Consider the following 25739-nt stretch of genomic DNA (forward strand, 5'->3'; position numbering starts at 1 on the left):
TCTTCAGCCACCACTTAACAGACATAGGCTAATTCAGGAAAGTGCACTTCCCCACAAGTCTGCCCTAAGATGAGCCCAGGGTGAACAGGACCATGGCACAAACAAGCAAAATGAACACAGGAAGTTGGGAGGCTCCAGTTGGGTTAAGGACTCCAAAACATTCTCTCTACAATGCTAGGAGCTCTGTTTATTTTATGAACACTAAGTTTTGAAGTGTTAAAGTTCCTTGGAAAGAAGCAGAGACATGCCTGGAAATATGTGGTTGCAATTGGCAACTTTTCAAAATGTAGCAAGTAAACATGTAAGCAACAATGTGGGAAACGAAGAGGAAGGGCCATCATGACTCTGCAGGAGTGAGCAGGGCAAGTTAAAGAAGTCCTTTCACAAAGAATGCATGCATACAGCCAGTGGTCAGACATACAGTTCTCACAGCCTCATGAAGATGTCCACAGGTGAGATGGAAAGTAGTGTGCATTAGAAGAGGGACAGATAAAGGGCCCAGTGTCCTCCACGATTCTCGTTAGGGTACTTAGAAGAGTTCTGTCTTCAAACAGTGAAAGAATTGGAACAGTCAAGAGATATGCATAATTTAGCAGTCTTGATGAAGGTGTGGTTCCACCCACCACTCTCAGTTCTGATTCTGCAAGGTGGACTGGTAAGTTGTTCTGTCATCCAAGAAGGCCAGTCTGAAATCTACCAGAAGGTCTGCTTTGGGGTGTAGCTTCTGTATCATAGATGTCATGATTGTTTGAGAGGAAGGTGCTGTCCTCAGAGACTTTGCTGTTGCTAGATACAAGATGACACAAGATGACGGGCTTAGGACAACTACTTAACCTTGTGCCTTCAGCTTTGAAGGAAGAGAGAGGTTAGAGGAACGGTTCTCAACCTGTGGGTCATGACCCCTTTGCAGGTTGAACAACCTTTTCATTGGGGTTGCCTAAGGCCATCAGAAAACACATTATAATTCTTAACAGTAGCAAAATTAGTTATAAAGCAGCAACAAAAATAATCTTATGGTTGGGGTCACCACATGAGGAACTCTATTAAAGGCTTGCAGCATTAGGAAGGTGAAGAACCACCAGGTTAGAGATACATACACCCCTCGAGTAATTAGCATGCCCGTGCAGAGAAAGCAGGAGTCAGACACAATGCCTAATAAACACAGCTTCTAAGTGCCTGTTACAACTCAGGCAAACTGGCGAGTGCATTAAAACTGAAGGCTGCTACATTAGCAGTCACACTATTATCCGCTGGTGAAGGCCTCTCAGGACACAGATGAACAGAGGTGGCTCCTGTGGCAGGTTTGCTGTGATTAAACCTACACACATGGCAGGCGCAGCCCTGCCTGCAGTTTACTGGATACCAGCCAGACATAAAGGCTATGAAAGATGGTCAAGAATGACGTTAGGGAAAGCAAACTGACCATCATCTACAACACAACACCGTGCTGAGTCTGAGGCTCCAGACCCCTTAGCTTTGTTTAGTTGGGGGAGAGCATGAAACTGAGTGAGAAAGGTCTAGCTGTGACTCTTCACAGCTGCAGTTTCGAGTCAGCAAGATAGGCTCCTGGGAGTTATTTTCATGACTCCTTGTCCCTGATTCTGAAAGTCCTATTTTTTTTGGGGGGGGGGGTTAAGACAGGGTTTCTCTGTGTAACAGTCCGAGTTGTCCTGGAACTCACTCTTGTAGACGACACTGGCCTCAAACCTAAGAGATCCGCCTGCCTCTGCCTCCCAAGTGCTGGAATTAAAGGTGTGTGCCACCACTGTCTGGCTTGAAAGTCCTGTTTTCATTTCACCTAGTCGTGGGGTGTGCCATAGGCCTCCTAAAATCAAGGCCAGTGGAGAAGGCCAAATGTTCTAGCAGTCTGAACATTTGGGCCAATCCTGTCTGTAACGGGCACAGCACTTGCCAGCAATACTTAAGCACACACCAGATGGACACTGACCAGCAAGGGAAAGTCATGTCCTGACAAGGTCCCCTCATCACCCCTTAGCTTCAGCCATCAGAAGCAACTGTAGAATGGGAAGAGCCGAACATAGCAAAACTAGAATATTACTGCTGAGCTGCAAGGCCAGGCTCTCCTTGCTTTGAGCTTGCTCCTGTCAGCCAGCTAGGCCCCTAGTTCATCACCTTTCATTCCCTTCATGCTTTGGGTATGCCCCGCAGCTCTCACAGGCACTGCACTGCTTCTGCTGTCTATTCGTGTGCCTTTGTCTATAATGACAATATACTGATACTATATATAATATAGTATACTACTGACACCACTGGCTTCTCTAACCTTCATCTTTAAATTACAGTTCAGTTATCAACAGCAGTGGGGCTCCCTCTGCTCACGAGTTAGGCCCAGCTCTGACCCCAGCTTGGGGTCAGATCACTGTATTTATTAAAATCATCTGTTTACTGCTCAACTGTAGGTTCTCATGTTTCTTACACACCTTTACAGCCTTGGGACCGAGTTCTAGACCTGATATGGAGTAAGTATCAGTTATCTTTTGCTAAACTGAAGAGCCCTCCCCCAACAGCCCAGGGCTTTTGAAACAGCAAGCAAGCAACTTCTTCCCCCTTCTGGTGCACGATTTCAGCACTCTTCCTTACGTGAGTGTCTACAATGTCCCATCTTTCCACTGGTAACCAACTTTTCATTTCAACTCTCCCCAGTTCACATAGGCTAACATCAACCAAAGGATAAAGGCAAGGAGCCCATCCAAAGCTCAAATTTTTAGTCATCCATTTTGTGACTCAATGGAAGATCAGGGACAATACAGACAATAAAGATAGCAGGAACTTTGATGTCAGACAGACCTAGGTTGTTGTTGCTTCTATTATTGTGTATGTGATATGGGTGTTTAGAAGTACACACCACGGTAAACATATGGACCTCAGAGGGTTTTGTGGGTTGAACCCAGGTCATTAGGCTGATGCAGCAAGCACTTTACCTGCTGAACCATCTTGCTAGCTTGAGTCTGAATATTCCAAGTATAAAACATAATTTCTCCACAGGATTTGTTTTAGACCTGTAAACAACAGGCTTGCTGTACATTTATTGGATACCAACTAGCCACATAGGCAGTGAAAGGTAAGGAGGTAAAAGATGATGCTGGGGAGGGCAAAATGGCAAATGGCATCACCCACAACACAGCATCTTGTCTATCCAGGGATTATAGTCTCTCAACTTTGTTTCACTGAAGTAGAATATGCAATAGAGTATCAAAGGTCCAGCTATGAGTCATGCTTATGACAAGTGCTGCCAGAATTCCTCGGCTCTACTTCTGTGTGACCTGATGTTTATCTTTGGTTTCTTTGAGACAGGGTTTCCCTATACACCCCTGGCTATCCTCGAATTATGGAGATCAGACTGGCCTTGAACTCGAACTTATAAGGCTACTTGCCTCTGCCTCCTTGTGCTGGAGTTAAAGTTACACATCATTATGACCAGATTTTTATCTTTTTTTAAGTAGACTCAAGATGTCTACTTACAGGTTGGGTTCCCCAGAATTAGAGAACTAATCATATATTGTATTCCAGAAGGTTCTAAAATAGAGTTGAGATTAAGATGATGAAAGTGAGGTAGATAGAATGCTGAATGTAGAGTCCTCTAAGGCTCATACAAGTGCTCACCCTGCACTTACATGAACCCAAAAGTGAGGGCCTCCTCATTCCTGGTATGAGGGAATTTGGAAGTCAGAGAGCAAGAAAAAGAAGCCAAGACAGTCCACACATTTAAGCTATTATGGGTGCTATGGTGATCCAACCCTATAAGGGGATCCCTGAGAAAATGGTAAATGTGTCTCAGCTGTTCTACCTGACACATGAAAAATATGGGTTACTTATATACCCCAACTTTTATTTTCATTGGCTAAGAGCTGCACCAAAGTATAAGTTCTTGGCACTTCCAGCTTGTATCAACAGAAACCAAGGGACACCTTCTCACACAGTTACAAGTATCTGTAGGAAAGCCCTGTGAGTAGAGTCTATAGAAGGGTAACTGCCCAGAAGTGGGCCTGGCACAGCCTCTGATAGAGGACTCTGATAAAGACAAAATGAATACAGCACAGCTATGATGTTGTTAAATAAAAATCTCTTCCTTCCCAAGTTTATAGCACTAACTTATTTAGTTTGTGGAGCTTTCAAATTCTCCATGAGCTGGCAATCTTTCAGAAAAACCACCCAGAGAATTCTAAGTATTCTAAGTGATGTGGAAGGTCCTTCTGTCTATGTGTTGCTTTTATTGGTTAATGCATGAAAAAAAACTGCTTTGGGCCTATAGCAGAACTATAGGGGAACAGAGTTAGGCAGGGAAAATGAAGCTGAATGCTGGGAGAAAGAAAGCAGAGTCAGTTAGAAGCCATGTAGTCATCCCCCCCCTCGCCAGAAAGACACCGGTTGGAAACCTGCCAGTAAGCCACAGCCATGTGGCAATACACAGATTACTAGAAATGGGTTAAATTAAGATGTAAGAGTTAGCCAATGAGAAGTTAGAGCTGATGGGCCAAGCAGTGTTTTAAATAATATAGTTTCTGTGTGGTTGTTTTGGTTCTAGGTGGCTAGGACAGACAAGTGGCCTCCTCCTACACCTAAAACCCCAGAAAAGCTAAGTGTCTAAGAACCAGGCGTCCTGTGACGTGTGAGTCATGGGTAGGTGCCCAGTATGCTCACTCCTCTTACAGCTGCAGACCATCTCTCTGGCCCTTCCACCTCATACTGCAACACTACTTATGACATACAAAAGTAGAGTGACCTTAGTAACAGTTGCTGCCACACTACACATCTGTAGCAAGTGTGTTTAGATTCTTTATAAACAGTCTGTCACCAGACAGTGGGGGCACAAGTCTTTAATCCCAGCACTCCAGAGGGCAGAGGCAGGTGGATCTGAGTTTGAGGTCAGCCTGGTCTGCAGAGTGAGTTCCAGAACAGTCAGGACTTGTTACTTAGAGAAACCCTGTCTCAAAAAAATGATAATAATAAAGTTATCAATACTTAGAACACTTTAATATTTTTCTCATTTTACAAAGTCCAAGAGAGGGTGAGCAACTTGTTTCAGAAGCAAGATTGATCTGTCATGACTGTCTCTTCACTCTGATTAATGCATCTACTATCAGACTATAGCACAGAGACAACAAATTGGACAAAAAAGCAACTGTGGGGGTTGGGAGGTCTTCTCCTTCCTTGAGTCCCATTTGTGCTGTGAATTCCTGGTCTAGCTAATCCATATCCTTAGCCAATGGCCCCCATTCTGTAGAGTCTGCTCAATTTTAAGATAACCTCATTCTAGAAGCAGCACTTTCATTCAACCTCATATACAGAAATATCAACTATACCATTTATAGAGAGTTACCTTCCAAGTGACTATTTAATGAGAGCTATAAGTGAGGGTTATACTGATTGACTGTATATGGAAAAACAAGAAATCTGTTAGCACTTATGTCAAAAGCACAAGGTTTTTCTCTAGAAATGAAGAACTCATGACTAGTCTCACAGTCGTGGGTGCAGTCTTTTAACTTGTTCCTCTCCATCTGGTTCCTCATTTCAGAGTTGGTTATAACAAGTTTCTATGAGGATCAAATGGCAGTACATATATTGTCTGGACTGTGGTGACTGAACAAAAAACAACAGATATGTGTGATGCTGGTCATAGTCTTGGCACCATCCAAGAGCAAGACATTTGTGGTGGGAACTGATATTTTCCATCTTGACTATAACTCAAAGCGTTTGTGTGCAAACAGTATGAGATAGTAGTGCCCTAATGTCTGTACTAAGTCTTCCAATCCAGTTGTGTATGAATGCCTCAGTGTGATATACATCTCACTTTCATCTTAAAATCAAAGACAGCTTTAGATATGATAAATCAGAAGTTAGGCACCTGAGTTGTGTATTAGTTTACCCTGGTCTGAGATCCTGTACTGCTGCCAGGCAGTGGTGGCATACACCTTTAGTCCCAACACTCAGGAGGCAAAGGCAGGAGGATCTCTGTGAGTTCAAGGCCAACCTGGTCTACAGAGTGAGTTCCAGGTCAGCCAAGGCTACAGAGAAACCTTGTCTTAAAAAAAAAAAAATCCTGTACTGTTAACACCCACTTAAGAGTCTCTTTCACTAGACTGTCCATCAGCTAGAGCCAAAGCTGGTTCTTTAGTTTGACTGTCTCCTTTGGTTAGTTACTTCTGCTATTTGAGTCTCTCACTTTGGGTCCACCTGGACACTAAGGATAAACCACATCTCTACTCTGCACTGGAAGGGCTCAGGCAACACTGTAGAGACTGGGGACTGCTCTGGTATTTCCACTGAATCCCAATTTACTGCTGCCACATGACCTGTAGCAGCAAAAGAAAAAAAAATTGATTTAAACAGATAATTGTGTCTGGTACACCCACCGGTAAATCCACTTTGAAAAAACTGCATAGGAATGAACTAACACAACAGTGTTCACTTACAAATTCCAGAGGAAGCCGGGCGGTGCTGGCTCACACCTTTAACCTCAGCACTAAGAGGTAGAGGCAGGCAGATCTCTTTGAGTTCGAGGCCAGCTTGGTCTACAGAGGACAGGCTCCAAAGCTATACAAGAAATCCTGTCTAGAAAAAGAAAAAGAAAAACAAAACAAAAAATCCCCAGTCCAAAGCTCATGACAAAAATATAAAAATCTTCACATATTGAAGAAGATTTCATACAAACATAGATAAATATATTTAAATTTTAACTATAGGTAAATTCAAACAGAATGCTGTAAAACAATACTATTTACAATGGTCTCAATGTATCTTATAAAACATAAAAATCAGGATGCTGAGTGGGTGCTGGTGGTAAAAACAACAGGGTCAAAACTCTCACAACAAACTAGGGACCACTATAATTAATGAACATGACCAACCCAACAATAATAATTCCGGTCAACCTCCAGTCCCAAGAAATTCAAGATTTTCTCCTCCTTCCTCTGCCTGATTTGGTCCGTGACCGAAAAGTAAATTGGTCTTTAAAGTCCACTAAGCAATTTGTGGCTTCTGAAACAGGAACAAAAGACTTAATAGGAGACTCATTTAAGTTGAGCTGTGAGAGGGAACTCTGCATCTCTCTGCTGCAGCTAGCCTCTTCCACCTCTGGTGAAGGTATCCTAGACAGAAAGAAAAACTCAAGTGAGACATTTTACATGTGTGTATGTCCAGTTCTTTAAAATTTTTTCCTTGTTTTATGTGCAAAGGTGTCTGCATTTAAGTTTGTATACCACATGTATACCTAGTGTCCTTCAAGGACAGAGAAGGGTGCTGGATCTCCCGGGATTGGAATTACAGGTGGTTGTGAGCCACCATGCAGATGCTAGGAATTGAGCGTGGGTCCTCTGAAAGAGCAGCCAGTGCTCTTAAGCACTGAGCCATCTCTCTAGCTCCCAGCCTTTATTGAAAACAAAACAAACAAACAAACTAAAAAAAAAAAAAAAAACTATGTAGACCCAGTTGGCTATGAACTCAGAAATCAGTCTTCCTCTGTCTTTGTCCCACTATGCCTGGTTTCAAGTTCAATATGAAGCTGGTAAGCAACAAGTATGAACTACGCACTCTAGTGGAGCCTTTAAATTACATTAGTATACTAACTTGTGTAATATTCTAGCCATGTAAGTTGTATCATTCTGCTTTCACAGATGAAGATACTGGGTAATTCACATAACCTAAAGCCATGGAGATATGGAGAGACTGTGGAGTCAGACCAAAATTCCTAAATCTGCTAGAATTCAGGTTTGGATGGGAATTGAAAAGAAGAAAGGCCGGGCAGTGGTTCACACCTTTAATCCCAGCACTTGGGAGTTAGAGGCAGGTGGATCTCTGTGAGTTTGAGGCCAGCCTGGTCTATAGAGGGAGTTCCAGGACAGCTAAGACTATTGTTACACAGAGAAACCCTGTTTTTAAAAAAAAAAAAAAAGGGAAGAAGAAAAGGAGTAACACATAACCCTACTTACTTTAACATCAATACAGCTATCCAACCAATTCTTAACCCAGATATAACAGGATCACCAAGATAAATAATTGCGTTAGTTCTACAGTGATTTCTATTTTAGCATTTTAATTATCAATCTACATAGAGAATCTAGCACCAGGCTCACACTTGCCAGAGCTGTTGACAGAATTCAGCGCATACTCTAACTTACTTGAAGGTTCTTGCTTCTGAAGACTTGGTTTTTTTCTCTACACCTGGAGAGATAAAAGTACTAACATTAGCAGTCATAGCCTCTCAATGCCTGCTGCTTTTCATCAGGCCTATTCAAGTAGTTCAGATCTCCAACCCTTCGACCAATGGAATGTGAGCATTAGCATCCAACAGGCTCAGCTGCAGTAAACACTTATGAATAGACCTACTTCAGACCTAGACTCAGGCAATAAGGGTAACCAGGGGAAAGCTGCCACCTGAGAGATTTACAACCTGGTGATCTAGAAGCGAGATGTAAGACAGGTGTAAGACAGGGTTTTTTGTTTTTTTTTTGCGAGACAGGGTTTCTCTCTGTAATTTTGGAACTGTCCTGGAACTAGCTCTTGTAGGCCAGGCTGGCCTCGAACTCAGATCCACCTGCTTCTGCCTTCCAAGTGCTGGGATTAAAGATGTGCATCACCACTGCCTAGCAAGACAGACTCTTTTTACAGTTATCACAAAGCAAAACAGATTTGCTTGGTAGTAATAAACTATTATAACTAGACAATAAGCAAAAATTTACTGTTCAATTTGGTAAAATTTAACAATAGCAACTAAAAGGAACAATAGTAGCAATAGTCTACTAATGCCAGGGAATACATATATAGTGCTTTACTAGATATAATCTTTGTAATCTCTAAAGTTAGAATTACTAATGCTCCTGATAAATCTACTCTAATGCTCCCTAAATACTAAAGACACAAAGAGGAATTACTTCCTACAATTTCTTAGGAATTAAGTTGGGAGACTAAGCTAAAGGTAATGTATAAATGGTTTACAAACATTCAGAAGAGGCAGTGATGTCTGCATGTGTGGTTTTTCCATGACTATTCCGTTAGAAGATCTATTTTCTGGCATGAGTTGCAATTTGGAACCACTCCCCAGTTTAACAGGCAGTCCTAACTCTAGGTGTTATAAAGGATTATATTAAACCCATGTCGGGAAACACAGGATATCTCTTCATCCTTCCTGGGGATGAGACAGCCTAGATTAAATTTCCAAGGCTGGCTGATTGGCTCCAAAAGAATTCACTCACAATCCCCAACAATCAGCTGAAGGTTAGGAGTTGCTATCTTCACTGGAAGGCCTAGACAGAAACCCATAAAATTGGTCTTAGAGTCTTCACCTGTGGTCTTGTGCTCAGACTGTTCCAAGAGACTGAGCAGTCGGCCTTGACTGTGGTCTTTGTCCTGTGATAGAGAAAGGATAGACGGATTAATTAATTCATGGCAATATTTAAAACACAGTTGACTTGTGCTGTGGAATAATCTTTTTGTACACTGCGAAGATGTGTCACTCTGATTGTTTTAGTAAAAAGTTGAATAAATAAATAAATAGCTAGGCAAAATTTCCAGGCAGAGAGAATGCTGGGAAAAAGAAGGCGGAGATGCCAGAAGACACAGAGCAAGCAGGATGGGCAGTATGGAGATAAGATAATAAAGCCATGAGGCAGAAAGTAAATTAACAGAAATGGATTAAGTTATAAGAGCTACTTAGAAACAAGCCTAAGTCAAGGCCAAGCTTTCATAATGAATATAAGTCTCTGTGTCGCTTTTTGTGAGCTGGCAACCCAAAGAAAAGCCTGACTACAATTTAGCCTAGATTAAATCTTTCCCAGAAGAGAAATATGGTGGCACAGCTGGCACTAGGTTAGTCTTTTGCTTTATAATAAATGAGAGGAGAGGAAAAGAACAGCAAACTGCAATGAAGGGGTTGAAGCACCATATCAGGAACACAACTTTCCAGGAGTGGTGCACACCCTTAAGCCCAGGGATCAGCATCTAGAAGCAGGTAGATCTCTCTAAGTTCAAGGGCATCCTGGCCTAAATATCAAGTTCCCGGCCAGTCAAGGCCTCACAGGGAGACCCTGTAAGAAAGAATGAAAGAAGAAAGAGAAAAAGAGAGGGAAGGAAGGAAAGGAAAGGGAGAGGAAGGGAGATTCAAGGATGGCTTCAGCATCAAATCAGTCCACAAACTACATTAAAGAAGAGCTTTTGGGCTGGAGAGGTGGCTCAGTGGTTAAGAACATGCTGTTCTTTCAGAGAACTGGAGGTCAATTCCCAGTATCCACATAATAGCTCACAACTGCCTATAATTCCAGTTCCAAGGAATCCTAGGCCTCTGGCATCCTAGGTCAATGAACTCATGTGATCATACCCACCCACACACACACACACACACACACACACACATTTTATATATATGAATAACTAAACTTAATAAAAGTAAATCTTAACAAAAAAGAACAGCTTCTGCCCTATGTTACATTTGAGATTTTTAAAAACAAAAACAAACAAAAACCAGTTTCAAGGCAACTTCTATAGGCAGTAATGACAAGATAACTAAACTGGTGGCTTAATGATGAAGAGCACTGGCCAGTCTTCCACAAGACCCAGGTTCAATTCCTAGCACCCACATTATGGCTCACTATCCTAACTCCCAGTTTCAGGGGACCTGATGTCCTCTTCTGAACTTCTTAGGCACCAGCTACACATATGGTACACAGAGAGACATACATGTGTGTGAAACACTCATACACATAAAATAAAAAGTTTTAAGTATAAAAAAAAATAAAAAGATAAATAAATTGGCTCTTTGGTATAAATAAGCACTCACCTATAAAACTCAACTCCAAAATCACCTGATTTAGGGGCCAGAGAGGTAGTAGCGCTTGCTACTCTTCAGAGGACCCGGGTTTGATTCCCTGCACTCACATGGCAGCTCACAGCCTTCTGTAATCTAGTTCTACGGGGTCCAACACTCTCTTCTGGCCTCTGAGGCACTAGGCACACAAGTGGTACACAGACATACATTCAAACAAAACACCCCTGAACATAAAATAAAAAAATTTAAAAATCATCATCTGATTTATAGAGATGTCACTTCCTTCTGACATGAAGATCAGTTTGGGTTCTCTGCCCAGCTGTCTAAGTGGTTAGTAGGCTAACAGTTCTTGAACACACTGTTGCTGCTTTATGTTGGTCACTAAACCAAGACTTGCCCTTCCTGATCTCTCATCACAAGACCCAGAAAGTCCTTAGATCCATTTTCCCACAGACCAGGAGCCATACCCTGTAGTTTCTCAAGTCTAGACACAGAAGAGATTCAGAAGTTATTTCACATGTGCTCCTAGCAGTGTGAACATGAATTCCCTATATTTTCTGAAAAGCAATTCACTGTAATAATTCAAAAGACACTGGAATGTTGACTTACAATTCAATAAATAACTGTAGTCCAAGGATCGGTTAACGGTATTTTTCCCCATTTTTAAATTGTTGTTATTCTGTTTTGCTTTTATTGTTTTGTTGCAGTTTCTGGTTTTTTTTTTCTTTTTGTTTTTTTTTTTTTGGATTTTTCGAGACAGGGTTTCTCCGTAGCTTTTGGTTCCTGTCCTGGAACTAGCTCTTGTAGACCAGGCTGGCCTCCAACTAACAGAGATCCGCCTGCCTCTGCCTCCCAAGTGCTGGGATTAAAGGCATGCGCCACCACCGCCCGGCGCAGTTTCTGTTATTTAGATAGGGTCTCACTATCTAGCTCAAGTTGATCTAAACTCACTATGTACCCAGGACTGGTCTTAAACTCTCATACCTCCAGAGTGCTGGGATTACAGGAGTTTGCCTATATCAACCCTTAGACTGTTTTAAATAGTCATAAATATAGAAGGATTAGGGGAAAAAAACATTTCCGTAATAAGATGATGTTAAGTGACCATCTATATGACACAAACATTGATATAATGATTTTTGCAGGTTGGAAAGCAGGTGTTAGAGGTGGAGGTAGGGCTTAGAATTGCTATGTAGAGCAGGATGTCCTCAAACTTATCATGATCCTCCTCCCTCTGCTTCATTAGTGGTGGATTATAGCTATGCTCCACCATACCCAGCTAACAGTAATGTTTCAGAAGTCTAAAAATAAACCCAGAGAGATGTTTATACTATACAGTAGAGCTTCTTACTCCACTTGGGACCCCTTTTCACCTGAGAAACTTTTACATACATAAATAAAATCAATAAAACAAATCAAACTTTTATTGATAATAAATCATAATGAAAATTATTTAAGAACTCTTTAGAATATATGTAATTTTACCATTTACTAAAGATAAAAGCTAACGTGCATACTAACAAAATAGATGTGCTTGTGGTATGGTTTTAGTTTTTGATGTTTTGGTTTTTGAGATATGGTCTCATTTAACCCAAGTTGGCCTTGAACTTGTTATATATCTGGGAATGACTTTGAACTCTGATTCTCCTGTTTCTACCTCCCAAGTGCTAGAATTATAAGTGTATTCACCATGCTCAGTACTATAGGGTGCAAAACTTTGTTCATGCTAGGCACAATTATTCTACATTCTAAAGCAAACCTTCAGCCCATACTTGTTTATTTTTACAAAAACCCTGGCTGAATATCTAACACTGCAAAACACAGAGTGTGTTCTATGCTTCTCAGATTTGATGTATATTTTGATTTTATTATCATCAGTGCCGAGAATACTTCTTCACATTAAATATATACTACAAATTGACAGGTACGTACGTGCTAAGGTCATTTTAGAAAGTGTTGGAAATTTCTGTCTTAATCCCAAGCCAAAATTCATTATAAATTTTTTTAGGCAACCCACATTAGCAAGTCAAATAGCAATTTAAAAAAAGTTCTCACAAAATACAGACCAAAGATACACTAATTTGGGGATAGAATGTCATAAAAGTAGTTGCTGTAAAAAAATGAGGACCTGACTTTGGGTCCCAACACAAATTTAAAAAGCTGGCATGGTCCCAAGCACCTCTGCTTTGGGGTAGATAAAGGCAGATTCCCAGAGCTAACTGGCTAGCCAGTCTAGCTAATCAATGAAAAGCAGGTTCAGTGAGAAACCTTGTCTCAAAGGATAAGTTGGGCACCTGACATAAATATAGGTACTTGCAAGTAACCATTATGTTTTTATAAGAGTAGAAACTTTACATGTACTGTAAAAAGCATAGCAATTAAAACTGCCATAGTCTTGGATGTGTGTGAAGGAGTTTCAGGTAGCATTCTTAATCTGCAAGCCCCAAGTCTAGTGAGATCCTGTCTCAAAATGAGTGGATGACTCCTTCTGCAGAACAACACCCAAGTCTGACCTCTGGCTTCCATACATAAATGCACACATATGTATGCATACAAATACACAAACACTTATCCTTACAAGCATAAATCTTGTATTAATATAAATAGGAAAGAGAGGAGGAGGGAGAGAAAGGAGGAAAGATAGGGAGAACAGAATCGTAGCTTTTCCTAAGCACATACCTTTGGCTTCCTCAGCTGTTGCTGCTGTTTGCCTTCCACAGTTGCATACACTCTGGTTCTCTTACCCACTTCAGTTCCATCTCCTCTATCTCCCTTTGCAAGCTGGAGACAGGCCTCTACATGACACTCATACTCTCCAAGTGGGACCAGGGACTTACATAGATAACACTTCTCCTTCCTGGGTAATCAGAAGAGGGGTGGGGAGATGAGAGGGAAGGCAGTTTTAAAATTTGCTTTTGCCTCTGGGTTCTTGGAATGTTTCAAATTGTCTTTTTACATCTCAAAAATGTCTGCAGAGGAGACTTGTCAACCAATGTAGATTCACTCAGTGGGATCACCAATAAAATTAACCCTATGCCAATCATAAGGACTAAGTGATTAGCAGTTTTCCCTGGCTGTTTCTCTGTACCCTGCTGTTGCAGCAGTGGGATGGTAATGAAATCAGCTCTACTAACTATCTCAAACAATGCTGATTGCTCCTCAGACATAAAACAGTCTGTCAAACTCTTCTGAAATTAAGTGTAATTGTTTCTCCAAAGAGAAGTTAAAATTTCAACAGAAAAGGAAGCACCAAAAGCATTAAATCAATAGTGAGAGTTTTACCATAGTGGATGCATTTGTTTGATTAGTAAATCAAATCTATCTACATGCTAACTTCCTTAACTTTATAACCTGACATATCAACTAGAAAGTTACTAAAACATGTAGGTCTGCCAGAAGTTTTTGTACTAACATAGTTACTGTCATCTTCTTATATCAAAACCATTCAGAGAAGGAAAGTGTGTGTTCTTGAAGTATCAATGAAAACAGACCTGTGGGAATTGATGAAGAATACTTATTAACTACTTTCTCTGTGGTCAGTACCTTTCAACATGATTTCTCAATTAATTCTTCAGTCCCAATAGGAAAGAACTATTCTACATAAGGGCGTCACAGCTAATAAATATCAGAACTCATAGCTGATTCAGAAGTTCATCTTAAACTTCCTTTTCTGACCATTACTGTTTAGTAACTATGATGAGATTAACTCTATGGAAGATTTTCTCTAAAGGACAATAAAATAAAAGAAATAACATCTCAAGCTATTCAATTACCTGGAAGAATGCAAGTAAAACTCTACCTTATGAGAAAAGTTAGACTAGTACATCTTCAAAGTTTATCAACTAATGCAAAAGCACTATTAATTCTTATTATAGATTAGTACAAAAGTAATTTTGTTTTCTGCACTGTTGAAATTTGTCATTTGATTATGAAATACACTCTTAAATATATATAGTTATGATATACATAATTTTAATGCACATTTTTCACTTCATGGTTCTTTGCTTTTTTTTACTTGCTGTTTATATTTATTTATTTTATAAATTTATATTTTACTTGCTGTTTATATTTATTTTATAATATGGAAATGATGTGAAAGTTTTAGGGTTTTTTTAAGATTTATTTATTACGTATACAGTGTTCTGCCTGTGTGTCTGCTTGCAGGCCAGAAGAGGGTACCAGGTCTCATTATGGATGGTTGTGAGACACCATATGGTTGTTGGGAATTGAACTCAGGACCTCTAGAAGAGCAGCCAGTGCACTTAACTGCTGAGTCATCTCTCCAGCTCCGTGAAACAAAAATTTGAGTTTTCTTATTTGGCAAAATAGATGGTAAAACAGCTGAGGCAATTTGCAACATCAATAGGTCTTTGGCCCAGGAACTAATAATGAACATATAGTACAGAGGTGGCTCAAGAGCCTTCAAGATAAAGAGCTTAGTGGTTGGCTACAGGAAGTTGACAATGAGCAGCAAAGAGCACTCACTGAAGCTGATTCTCTTATTTGACTCAAGAAGTTGCCTCGATGTGAACCATGCAAGTTGTTCAAGCATTTGATGCAAACTGAAGGTGAAAAGGTTTGGTAAGTGGGTGTCTCATTAAATCGGAAAAAAGAAAAGAAAATTTAAGTTGTTCTGAACTATCAGTCCTCTTATTCTACAGAACAAAAAACCATTTCTTACTCAGATTGTGACATGCAACCAAAAGTGAACTGTGTCCGACAACTAGTGATGACCAGTTCAGTAGCTGGACCAAGAAGCTCCAAAGCTTCTAACTTCCCAAAGCCAAACTTGTACCAAAACAAGGTCAGGGATAACTGTTTAGTGGTCTGCTGTTGGTCTGATCCACTGCAGCTTCTAAATTCAGGGAGACCATTATGTCTGAGATTTGTGCTCAGCAAATGAATGAGATGCAGCACTGAGAACTGTGATGCCTGCAGCCAGCACTGGTCAACAGAAAAAGCCCAAACACATTGTTAAGACACCAAACTGCATAGGTACAACTAACATTTCAAAAATTGAATAAATTAGGCTACAAAATTCTGTTTTATTTACCTGACCTCCCACCAATCAAGTACCACTTCTTCAAGCATCTTGAAATTTTTTTTTTTATTAAAGGAAAACGTTGTAGGAACTCCTTCAGCCAATAGCCTTTAAGATACCAGCTCACTTTGGGTGTGGTCTCATGTACTATAAGTGCAGATAAAAAGCGTGCACAGACCCCTTTTTTCTGCTGGATTTTGTTCCAGTTCCCAGTGTACACAGAGGACTGTGGATTGCTACCCTTACTGTGACTTTATCCCCAAATAAATAATCCTTTGTTATACTCATTCCAGGCTACTGTGGAACTCTTTGATACTAGAAAGAAAATGCTTTATAATCAGAAAAATACAGAAAATGCTTTATATGGGGGTCAGCAAGCTGGCTCCATGGATAAAAGGTACATGTCACCAAGCCTGATGACCTGAGTTCATTCCCTGGAACCCAAATGGTAGAAGAGGGAATCAACTCCTACAAGTTGTCCACTGACCTCCACAAACAACGCATTAAATGTATTGGGGAGGTGTTGGGGAGGAGAAGAAAGATACTTTCTAAGAGTTCTTCATATCCTGAAGCATGAATTTTTACACTACAGGAATAAAACATTTCTCATTGGTAAAAAATGCAGACTGTAATGGTTCCTATTTTGATTAATAAAGTATGGTTAAACCTAGTCATGATTTAGAATTTATGGTTTGAAACAACAACTCCTCTGAACTAACCTAATATATGAGAACAGCAGCACTACAGGAAGACCCAAACATTTAAAGTCAGGCAGACTTTTGACTTTGTTATTATTCTGTTGGCCACATGACTTAGTTACCTATAATTTACCTTTACTTGAAAAAAAAAAAGAGAGAAAGAGGAAGGAAGGAAGGAAGGAAGGAAGGAAGGAAGGAAGGAAGGAAGGAAGGAAGGAAGGAAGGAAGGAAGGAAGGGAAAGAAAGAAAGAAAGAAAGAAAGAAAGAAAGAAAGAAAGAAAGAAAGAAAGAAAGAAAGAAAGAAAGAAAGAAAGAAAGAAAGAAAGAAAGAAAGAAAAGAAAGAAAGAAAAGAAAGAAAATGAAAAGGGGCTGAGGGCTTAGTTCAGTGGCTGACTAATTGCTTAGCACATACAAGATCCTGGATTCAATTCCCAGTACTGGAAGGGGTAGGAGGAGAAAACAATTATGCCACACCATTATTTATTATATAGCAAATGAAGTATCTACAATGATGACTGGAATATGATAGCAGGTGCTCATTAAACAACTAATACTTTGAGTGCTATCTCAGATATATCTTATTAGATGCTGAATATAAACAAAAATGAAAATAAGTGTGGGCACCTTAACAGCTTATCAAAGAACACAGAGATTTTAAAATAAACTGAAGCAATATGAGGAATACAGCCCAAGACATCTATATTAAAGCAAGATCACAGAGAAGAAAAATAGGAAAAAGTTGTTTGTTAGTACTAAGTTACAGCTAGATAGTAATAAGAAGTCCTAAGGGTTTTTAATGTTTTTAGCACAAAGAAATGATGACTTTGCTTTTAGAAGGCAGCATCTATACCTGACGCCTTCCTCAGAATGTGCTCTCTTAGTCAAGCTACAACCCACATCCCAAGGAAGTCTTCTATATTGCTCAACCTCCTGCAACTCAACTTCTATACAACATTGCAAAATGCTCACTGTTTCCCCAAAGCACCAAACATCAATATATAAATTCAAAGAATACAGAAATAAGAGCAATACAGAAACAGAACCATTAAAGTTGGGAAACATACACTGAAATAAACTAGTAAGAAAAGGAAATTCAGGCTTTCAACTGAAAAAAGAAGAATAGGAAACCAAAGAAATACATGGTGACAAGAACCAGTCTCTTCATTCAGTCCAAACAATAATGTGTTAGACAAGAATTCAATGAAAGCATTGTGGCTACTTACTTGTTGATGTCCAGGGCAGTCCGTGTAGATGTCTTACTGTCACTTTTGTTCCTGGCCTCTCTCCGTTTCCGAGTCAACACTTTCCCATTAAAAAAAGAAAAAAAAAAAAGTTAGCAGGCAGTAGGTTCAGGGTATAAAAGAAAAGACAACATTCATAAGAAGAAACAGTTTAAAACTGTTCTGTGGGGAAGAAGTCCCCTGACTGGAAAACCCAAATAACACTTGTGATCAAAACTGCCAGTCACAAGACATTTCCTGTTTGCCAAACCATGAGATCTAAAAATCTAGTTCACTCCAAGGAAGGTTTCTGTGTGCTACCTGTACTTGCAGCAATCAAGGAAAGGACATATACATTCCCTCACCATAATTCTGACATGAAACATATTCCAGTAAAGCACTCTATGAAATACAGTAATGATAGCTACAGATGAAGACCAACTAACATAAGCCCCAATCTTTACAAATCCTTCTGTGTTCCATTTTATAAGTGAGGAAGATTAGCACAGTAAGCACAGCTGGTCTTTTCCACTACATTAGGACCACTTCCGACTTCTACTGGGTATTAATGGGTTGAGCCAGGCGATATAAACATTTGTCTCACATCAAAAGATACCTTCTTATAAAATCATAGTCCATCTTAATGACCTTGCAGGTTATTTAATCAAATGTTTCCTAGTCTTTGCCATAACAAAAACTAAACATTTATCTTCAAAGCAAGCCTTCCTTACACTTAACACATTATACAGAGACTTTAGAAAACTTTTATTAGTTCATGAAATAATGTAGCCTATTAATTACTTAAATCTGCAGCTTGTATAATACCTGGGTTATACCAGGTATTACATAATACCAATTTGGTTCCAGTTAAGTACTTGTTATACAAACCTGAATTGGATCCCTAGCACCCATGAAAAAAACAAAATATGGTCAGGTGTAGTGGTACACACCTTTAATCCCAGCATTGGGGAAATAGAGGCAGGTGTATCTCTGTGAGTTCGAGACCAGTCTGACCTATAGAGCAAGTTCCAGGACAGCCAGGGCTACAGAGAAACCTTAATACCTGAGCTGGAGTCCCAGAATTTATCAAAGGATCCACACTGTGGAAGAGAGACCTGACTTCCATTAGCTGCCCTCTGATCACCACGTGTGCTAGGATGCTCATTCTCTCCCTGACTCCATTCAAACCATGCACACATACTACTCATATATTAAGTCCCAAAGTACATATAACATGGTAAAACATATATAAAGGTCTTCTGATTTACTCAGAGGGGTCTCTAAGCTGATTAATCATGCAACTAATTTAACCAGAGATTTGTATCAAGGCTGCCTTCTCTCACCTTGAGCTTTAGAAAAGAAGGATTTTTCTCATCAAAAGATTTTCTTAAAATCTTAAAAAATAAACTCTTGTTCTCCCAGGTGCAAGCCTCAATAATTTTATTTTATTGATAAGTTATAACTAAAAACATTCATGCTAATAGTTCCTAAATATAAGTCCTTTCATGCTTCCCCTCCCCCCCCCCAAAACACCCCCAGATACATTGGGTCCATTTAACAATGAACACATTTTAAAAGCTTAGAGGTCTCAAACTTGTAAATTACTCCCCTGGAACATTATTTAAATCTGACAGACTCCAAAGCCAGGATTGCAACGCTAAAGACCCCTGTTCTCAGCTCAGGCTGTAGTAATTTCAAGTTTAGAAATGAGCATGCTTGGGGTTGGAGAGATGGCTCAGCAATTAAGAGCACTGGCTGCTCTTCCAGAGGACCCAGGTTCAATTCCCAGCACCCACATGGCTGCTCACAGCTGTCTGTAACTTCCAGTTTCCAGGGCTTCTGACATCCTGACATGGACATACATACACATAAAATAAAAATAAATTTAGAAAAAGAAAAGATGAGCGTGCTTATTGTTTGTTTCACAGTGGTCCTGGGATTGAACTTAGAGCCTTATGAATGCAAGGCAAAACTCTACCATTATGTGACATTCCTAGTTTCCTTCTTATAAGCTACATTTGAATGTTCAACTCTTGACCTTAACATACAGTGCTGTTAGTTAACCCTGTGCCTAGTTTGCTCAATATCTTTCCTCATAAAGTCAAAAATATTCATATAAAAATAGTCTTATCAATACTACCACCCTAAAAAAAAGTTTGTACCTTGATAACATACATTCCATCTATTTCAATATGAAAGTCCAGCACTATTAGATGTTTTTAAAACTCTCAATCATGTAGTGAACAATCTAGAGGCTGCAGAAAAAGTAACTGATCTAATTCCTACTAGTCTCTGTACAGTTACAATTCGGTTGGTTTTGTTGTTGTTGTGGGGGAGGGGTTGCTGTCTTTAGGTTTTTTTTTTTGTTTGTTTTTTTGTTTTTTGTTTTTTTTTAAGACAGGGTCTCACTCTGATGTACTGTAACTCACTATATAGACCAGGCTGAGATCTGCCTGCCTCTGCCTCCAACTGTTAGGACTAAAGGCATGGATACCCATGCCCAGCCCTCAATCATTTCTTTGACAGCTTAAATTTTTGTTTAAGCAACTTGCCATAGAGTTTTATTATCTGTCTTTTTTATTATATTTATCCCTTTATTTGTGTATGTATGCATATGCACAGGCAAATATGTGTGGGTACATTTGTGTGGTGGCATGCATGTGAAAATCAACAGTGCTTTGTGGGAGCTAGTTCTTTTCTACCATGTGGATCCTGGGGATTAAACTTAGATCCTTAGGCTTCACAGCAGCACATTTACCCACGGAGCCATCTTACTGACACTATGTTTTAGTCAGGGTCTCTACTGCTGTGAAGAGACACCATGACACAACTCTTATAAAGGAAAACATTTAACTGGGGCTGGCTTAGTCCATTATTGCCATGGAGAGAAACATAGCAGCATGCAGGCAGACATGGTATTGACAAGGTAAGCAACAAAAAGTGAATTGTGTGCTGGATAGTTTCAAAACCCACTCCCACAGTGATACATTTCCTCCAACAAGGCCACACCTAATAGTGCCACTTCTACGGGTCAAGCATTCAAACACAGGAGTCTATGGAGGTCATGCCTATTCAAATCACCACACGCTATATGTAAAACTTAAAATAACTTGTTTGTTTTTACAATAGCAGAAACTGAAATCAGGGTTTATATATGTTAGGCAAGTGCTCCTCCACTAACAGTACTCCTAGACATTTATTTCTTTCAATTTCAAGACAAGCTCTCATTAAGTTGCTCAGGCAAGCTGACCTTGAACTTAACTCTGTGGTCACGCAGGTCTTGAACTTGTGATCTTGATCCCTCAGCCTTCTGAGTAGCTGAGGTTACATTCTTAGATCACCATTCCTGACTAGAACTTTAAAGTAATACTTATCTTCTGACTGGTGAATTATAGTTTCGGAATTCACTTTGATACAATCTTAACTTACCAGACTGTATGGACCAAGATATTTTCTAAAAGCACTATTTATAACAATGAAACCTAAACAAGCCAATGTTCAAAAACAGGATTAAATAATGCAAGAATACCAAAAAAATAACATAAGAAAATACGCCAAAATATTAGAGTGGTAAGCCAGGATTTGGGAAAGTTTTTCCCATTATACTATTTTTTAATTAATTAGGGTTTCGAGACAGGCTTTCTCTGTATAACAGCACTAGCTGTCCTGGAACTACCTCAAACTCACAGAGATCCACCTGTCTCTGCCTCCTGAGTGCTGGGATTAAAAGCATGGGCTACCATCACCCAGCACCAGCTAATCTTAAAATTAAAAAGACAACCAAATAGTATATGCCTCAAGTTTAATTTGATATCAAATTTACAATATCATCTATGAAACACACTTGAAAAAAAAAACAAAAACACCTGAGGTAAATCTGACCAAGCCTCAAATCCAATTAGTAGTTTCTAGAAACTATACCCTAGAACAGAGAAACATGCTAAAGTGCAAACAGCAAAATACAGGAAGAAAAAAAATGTGGCTTTTTTTTTCTCCTTGTTTTGTTTGGAATTAGGGTCTCAAGCATCCCAGGTTGGCCTCAAGCTCACTAAGTTTGAGACTAACCTTGAACTTCTGATTCCAGGGTGGAAGTTCTAAAACATAATTAACTTAACAAATGAAGTACAGTGGAAAAGGGGGAGGGCTAGTGAGAATTCAAAAGATACTTTAAAAGCTATCAACCAAATCTAATGTATAACCTCTAGGTTCTGGATGACTGTTATGACAATAATGATATTGATATCAAACAGCAAATTATAAATGTAGCTCTTTTTCTTTTCCCTCTTTTTTTCTTTCTTTCTTGAGATAAGTTTTTAATATGTTACCCTGGCTGGCCTGGAACTCTCTATATAGACCAGGCTGCATTTCTGCCTGCTTCTGCATCTCAAGTGCTGGTTTAGAAGCATGCACTACCATGCTGTGTCTGGGGCTGTACTTTTATTAATACTCTATCACTGAACACTGAAATATCTGTAGATGAAAAACTATGCTGGAAAACTACTTCAAAATGCTTTAGTGGAGAAGGGGGTGAAAAATCAAAGTACATATAAAAATAGATTGGTCTTATGTTGATAATTACTGAAATTGGGAGATGTGTTTATAAGAATTTGTTATAGCCCAGCACTCAGGAGGCAGAGGCAGATAGATCTCTGTGAGTTCAAGGCCAGTCTGGTCTATAAAGGGAGTACCAGGATAACTAGAGCTGTTATACAGAGAAACCCTCTCTCCAAAAAACAAAATAACAACAAAAAGGGAAGAAAGGAAGGGAGGAAGGGAGGGAGGGAAAGGGGGAACAGAAAGGAGGGGAAGGACAGAAGAAAAAGGAAGAAGGGAGGGGGAGGGAGGGAGAGGGAGGAGGAAGGAAGGAGAGGAAGAAAAGGGAACATATCAAACTAGTACACATTTAAAAATGAAATATTAAATCAAAAAATAAATCCATAAGCCCATGTAATATTAAAAAGAAATAGTAAAGGGGAAGGGAAAAGTCTTTACAGAAGAATGTCAGCTAATCAATGCAGAAGTGGCAGGATCACAAAAACCATCATTACAACAGTGATAAACAATTTAAGTAACATTATTAGTGGGTACTAAATCCTCCACACTCACATGGGAAAAAGGAACCAAGCTGTTCTCTCTCCTCACACTTGCACTGAGGTTGTTAGTGGCCCTTTCTCTCCCTAGTAAATAAATGTAACATAAAAAAAAAAAAATTTAAACCATGGTGAACACTATTTTGGAATGGGATACTTATTTATAGAGCCTCAACATCATAAAAAGTGTGACTAGATCCTAAAGTAAAACAGTTTTACCTGCAGATACTCCTTTTGTACATAATACTTTTGAGTATTAACTCAGGTATTAAAAGAGCTATTTTATTTTTCAAGAAGGGATGAAATAAGCACATCTGGACAAAGAAAATTGATAAAAGAAGTTCTGAGACCTGGATGCTGTGTTGTGATTCTCACTTGGAGAGAGAAGGGAAGCTCACGAAGCTGAGAGGCACAGGATGCTCAAAAATGTACAGGACTTATAAGGCCCTCTCAGAGGTTAGGTAAATAGTAAACAAGGTAAAACAGCCAACAAGTCGAGTAGGGAGCCCCAGGGATGAGGGTTCTATGAGTGGTCATCCATTTTCCTGTGAAATGTCCCATGATACAAGTGCCTGAGAGTCACTCATGCCCATATTTAGTAACTCTCAAACTCACTGGCTCACCAAACTAGACTTGAGTGGGATCATTTCTTTGGTCTGCTGTTGGTATCCTAGCTGGGGTAAAAAGATGCTTGCTTACATCTCTCCTAGAAAAGTCACACAGCACTGACTCGTCAATATCAAAACACAATGAATAGGAATAACTACAAAACTCACATTCAAAACAAGATGAGAAGAACAAAGATGCTTGAGATCCTAAGTGGATATGCTGCAGTCAGACAACTATGTACTTTGTGTGTGTGTGTATACACACATACATACATACAAACACACACACATTTGAAGTAGGGTCTCATGTAGCCCATCTTCAATCTCTCTATGTAGTCAAGTTCCTCCTGCTTCTACCTTCCAAGTACCAGTATTACAGGTACACACCTGGCCAATCATTCCATTCCAAACACCAACTTTAAACTATATAGTGGCACAAGCCTATAATCCTAGCACTCAGAAAGCTGAGGCAGGAAGACTGCCACAGGTTCAAGGCCAGCCAGGCTTCAAACCTGCAGTCTTCCTGCTTCTGCCTACACACTCGGCTAAGATGTATCTTTACTTGCACCTAGAAAGCACAATATAGAAAACAGAAATAAACATACAAATTAACTTTCAAAGCTGAAAAAAACCTCCCACGACAAACCCCCATTAGCTTAAGTTACATGTGTCATTCTCCTATTGCCTTCCACAATGCCCACACTGCCATATTTAATTGTTGCTCTTTTCTGCACAAGTTTTACGTGTTTGTATTTAAGTGATCTATGTTCTTATATTAGTGCTCTTTTCTTCTAAGTCTTCAATCACATTTTCCTCTGAAACAACACAGAATCTTCTTTGTAAGGCTCTGTGAGTATTTTTAGCATTGTATTACAGCTATTTATGTGCACTTCTTAGCATGATTTCCATGAGATCAGAGCCTATTTCTTATTTGTTTATCTCCCCACATCACCCTGTCTCCTAAATCCACTTTTTTTCTATTAAATCTAACCCATAAAGTGAAACTGTTAACCCTTCAGAACAATTCTAATAGCAATATAGCTAATCTAATCATTCTGGGTACTACAAACACCACACTAATACAAAAAGATCAGAGAGCTTTATAAATTACATTCAGATCAGTAACAGGTATCTAAAACAGAAAAGGTCCAACTTTGTCTAACTTGAGAAGTGAATCCTACTTAGAGATGCTAAGGCCTTACCGATTTATGCTAACATTACCTAAGTCAAGCCTGTTCTAAGTCTCAGTCCTTTATCACCAAGGTATATCATAAAAAAGATCTCCACTTCCTTCAATGCATCCCTATCTATTCATCATTATTTTTCTGGCGATATCCAGGAAAAGAAAATAACTCTAAGCAGTATCATGACTGTATGCTATAACCCTCTACCTAGGCAAAAAGTAAATATAGTAAATGCCTAGAGCTTCCTAAATGCTGCTATTATGTATTTCTTATTAACTTATTATTATGTTTGTTTTGTTTTATGAGACAGAGTCTATGTAGCTCTGGATATCCTGGAACTCTCTATGTAGACCAGACTGGCCTTGAACTCAGAGATCTACCTGCCTCCATCTCCCGAGTGCTGGGATTAAAGGTGTGTACCACTACTTCTAATTTAACTTATTCTTACCACTTTGACTCTTGGCCTCGATGACCATCTTCCCCTTACTTATACCCAACTGATAGCTCATCTACTTATTACAAACACAGGCCCTAGAAATAATACTAGACATGAAGAAGATGCAATTTATAATTGTATCTAGCATTTATTAAATATCTAGGCATAATGCTTTATATACCTACCCAAAGACATTATAAAGTGTCTCAGATTCTCATGACCCTACTGTTGGACTAATTTTATAAATGAGGAACCTGATTCTAAAAGAGATAAATATTAGTCAACTGGAAAACATTACGTTCACTCTATCGTTCTGCCCAAAACAAAATGTTAACTCTGTTCCCCCACTGTACCCTTGTCCCCCATTCTAATAATCTACTGTCCTACAGCAACCTGAGTGATCCTTAAAATTGCCACCCTCTGTTTAAACATTCATTCTTGGCTCAAGTCTTTCACCCCACAGGAAAAATCTCTGGGCCTTTTGTACTCAGCAGCTAATGGCAAGTACTGCTTCTAAGACTACTGTTCTCCAAGGACTATGGAGAGGATTTGGGATTGCCTGTATTGCTAAAAAGCTGTCTCATTTTTGCTGATTTATCCCTCCCAGATCTGTCTAGCGGCATTTGATAATTTAAGGTACTGTTAACTTCTTACTTCATCCATGGCATTTATGAAGTTTCC

The 25739-nt window shown here is 39.4% G+C and overlaps 1 protein-coding gene across 3 annotated transcripts in view; it reads right to left on the bottom strand.

Annotated features, from left to right (window-relative positions):
• Positions 1-181: 181 nt before the first annotated feature.
• Uimc1 (ubiquitin interaction motif containing 1) overlaps positions 182-25739 on the bottom strand; it is an 83919-nt gene continuing 58361 nt past the window's right edge. For all 3 annotated transcript variants that reach the window (XM_057787547.1, XM_057787546.1, XM_057787548.1), the window contains 5 exons: positions 17744-17822; positions 13460-13637; positions 9303-9366; positions 8139-8181; positions 182-7109 (listed from right to left, as the gene is read on the bottom strand). In XM_057787547.1, the coding sequence (XP_057643530.1) occupies positions 6911-7109; positions 8139-8181; positions 9303-9366; positions 13460-13637; positions 17744-17822 (563 nt within the window). In that variant the 3' untranslated portion in view covers positions 182-6910. The remainder of the gene's footprint in view (positions 7110-8138; positions 8182-9302; positions 9367-13459; positions 13638-17743; positions 17823-25739) is intronic.

This window comes from Chionomys nivalis, chromosome 13 (genome assembly GCF_950005125.1).
Source record: "Chionomys nivalis chromosome 13, mChiNiv1.1, whole genome shotgun sequence".
Classification (NCBI taxonomy): domain Eukaryota; kingdom Metazoa; phylum Chordata; class Mammalia; order Rodentia; family Cricetidae; genus Chionomys; species Chionomys nivalis.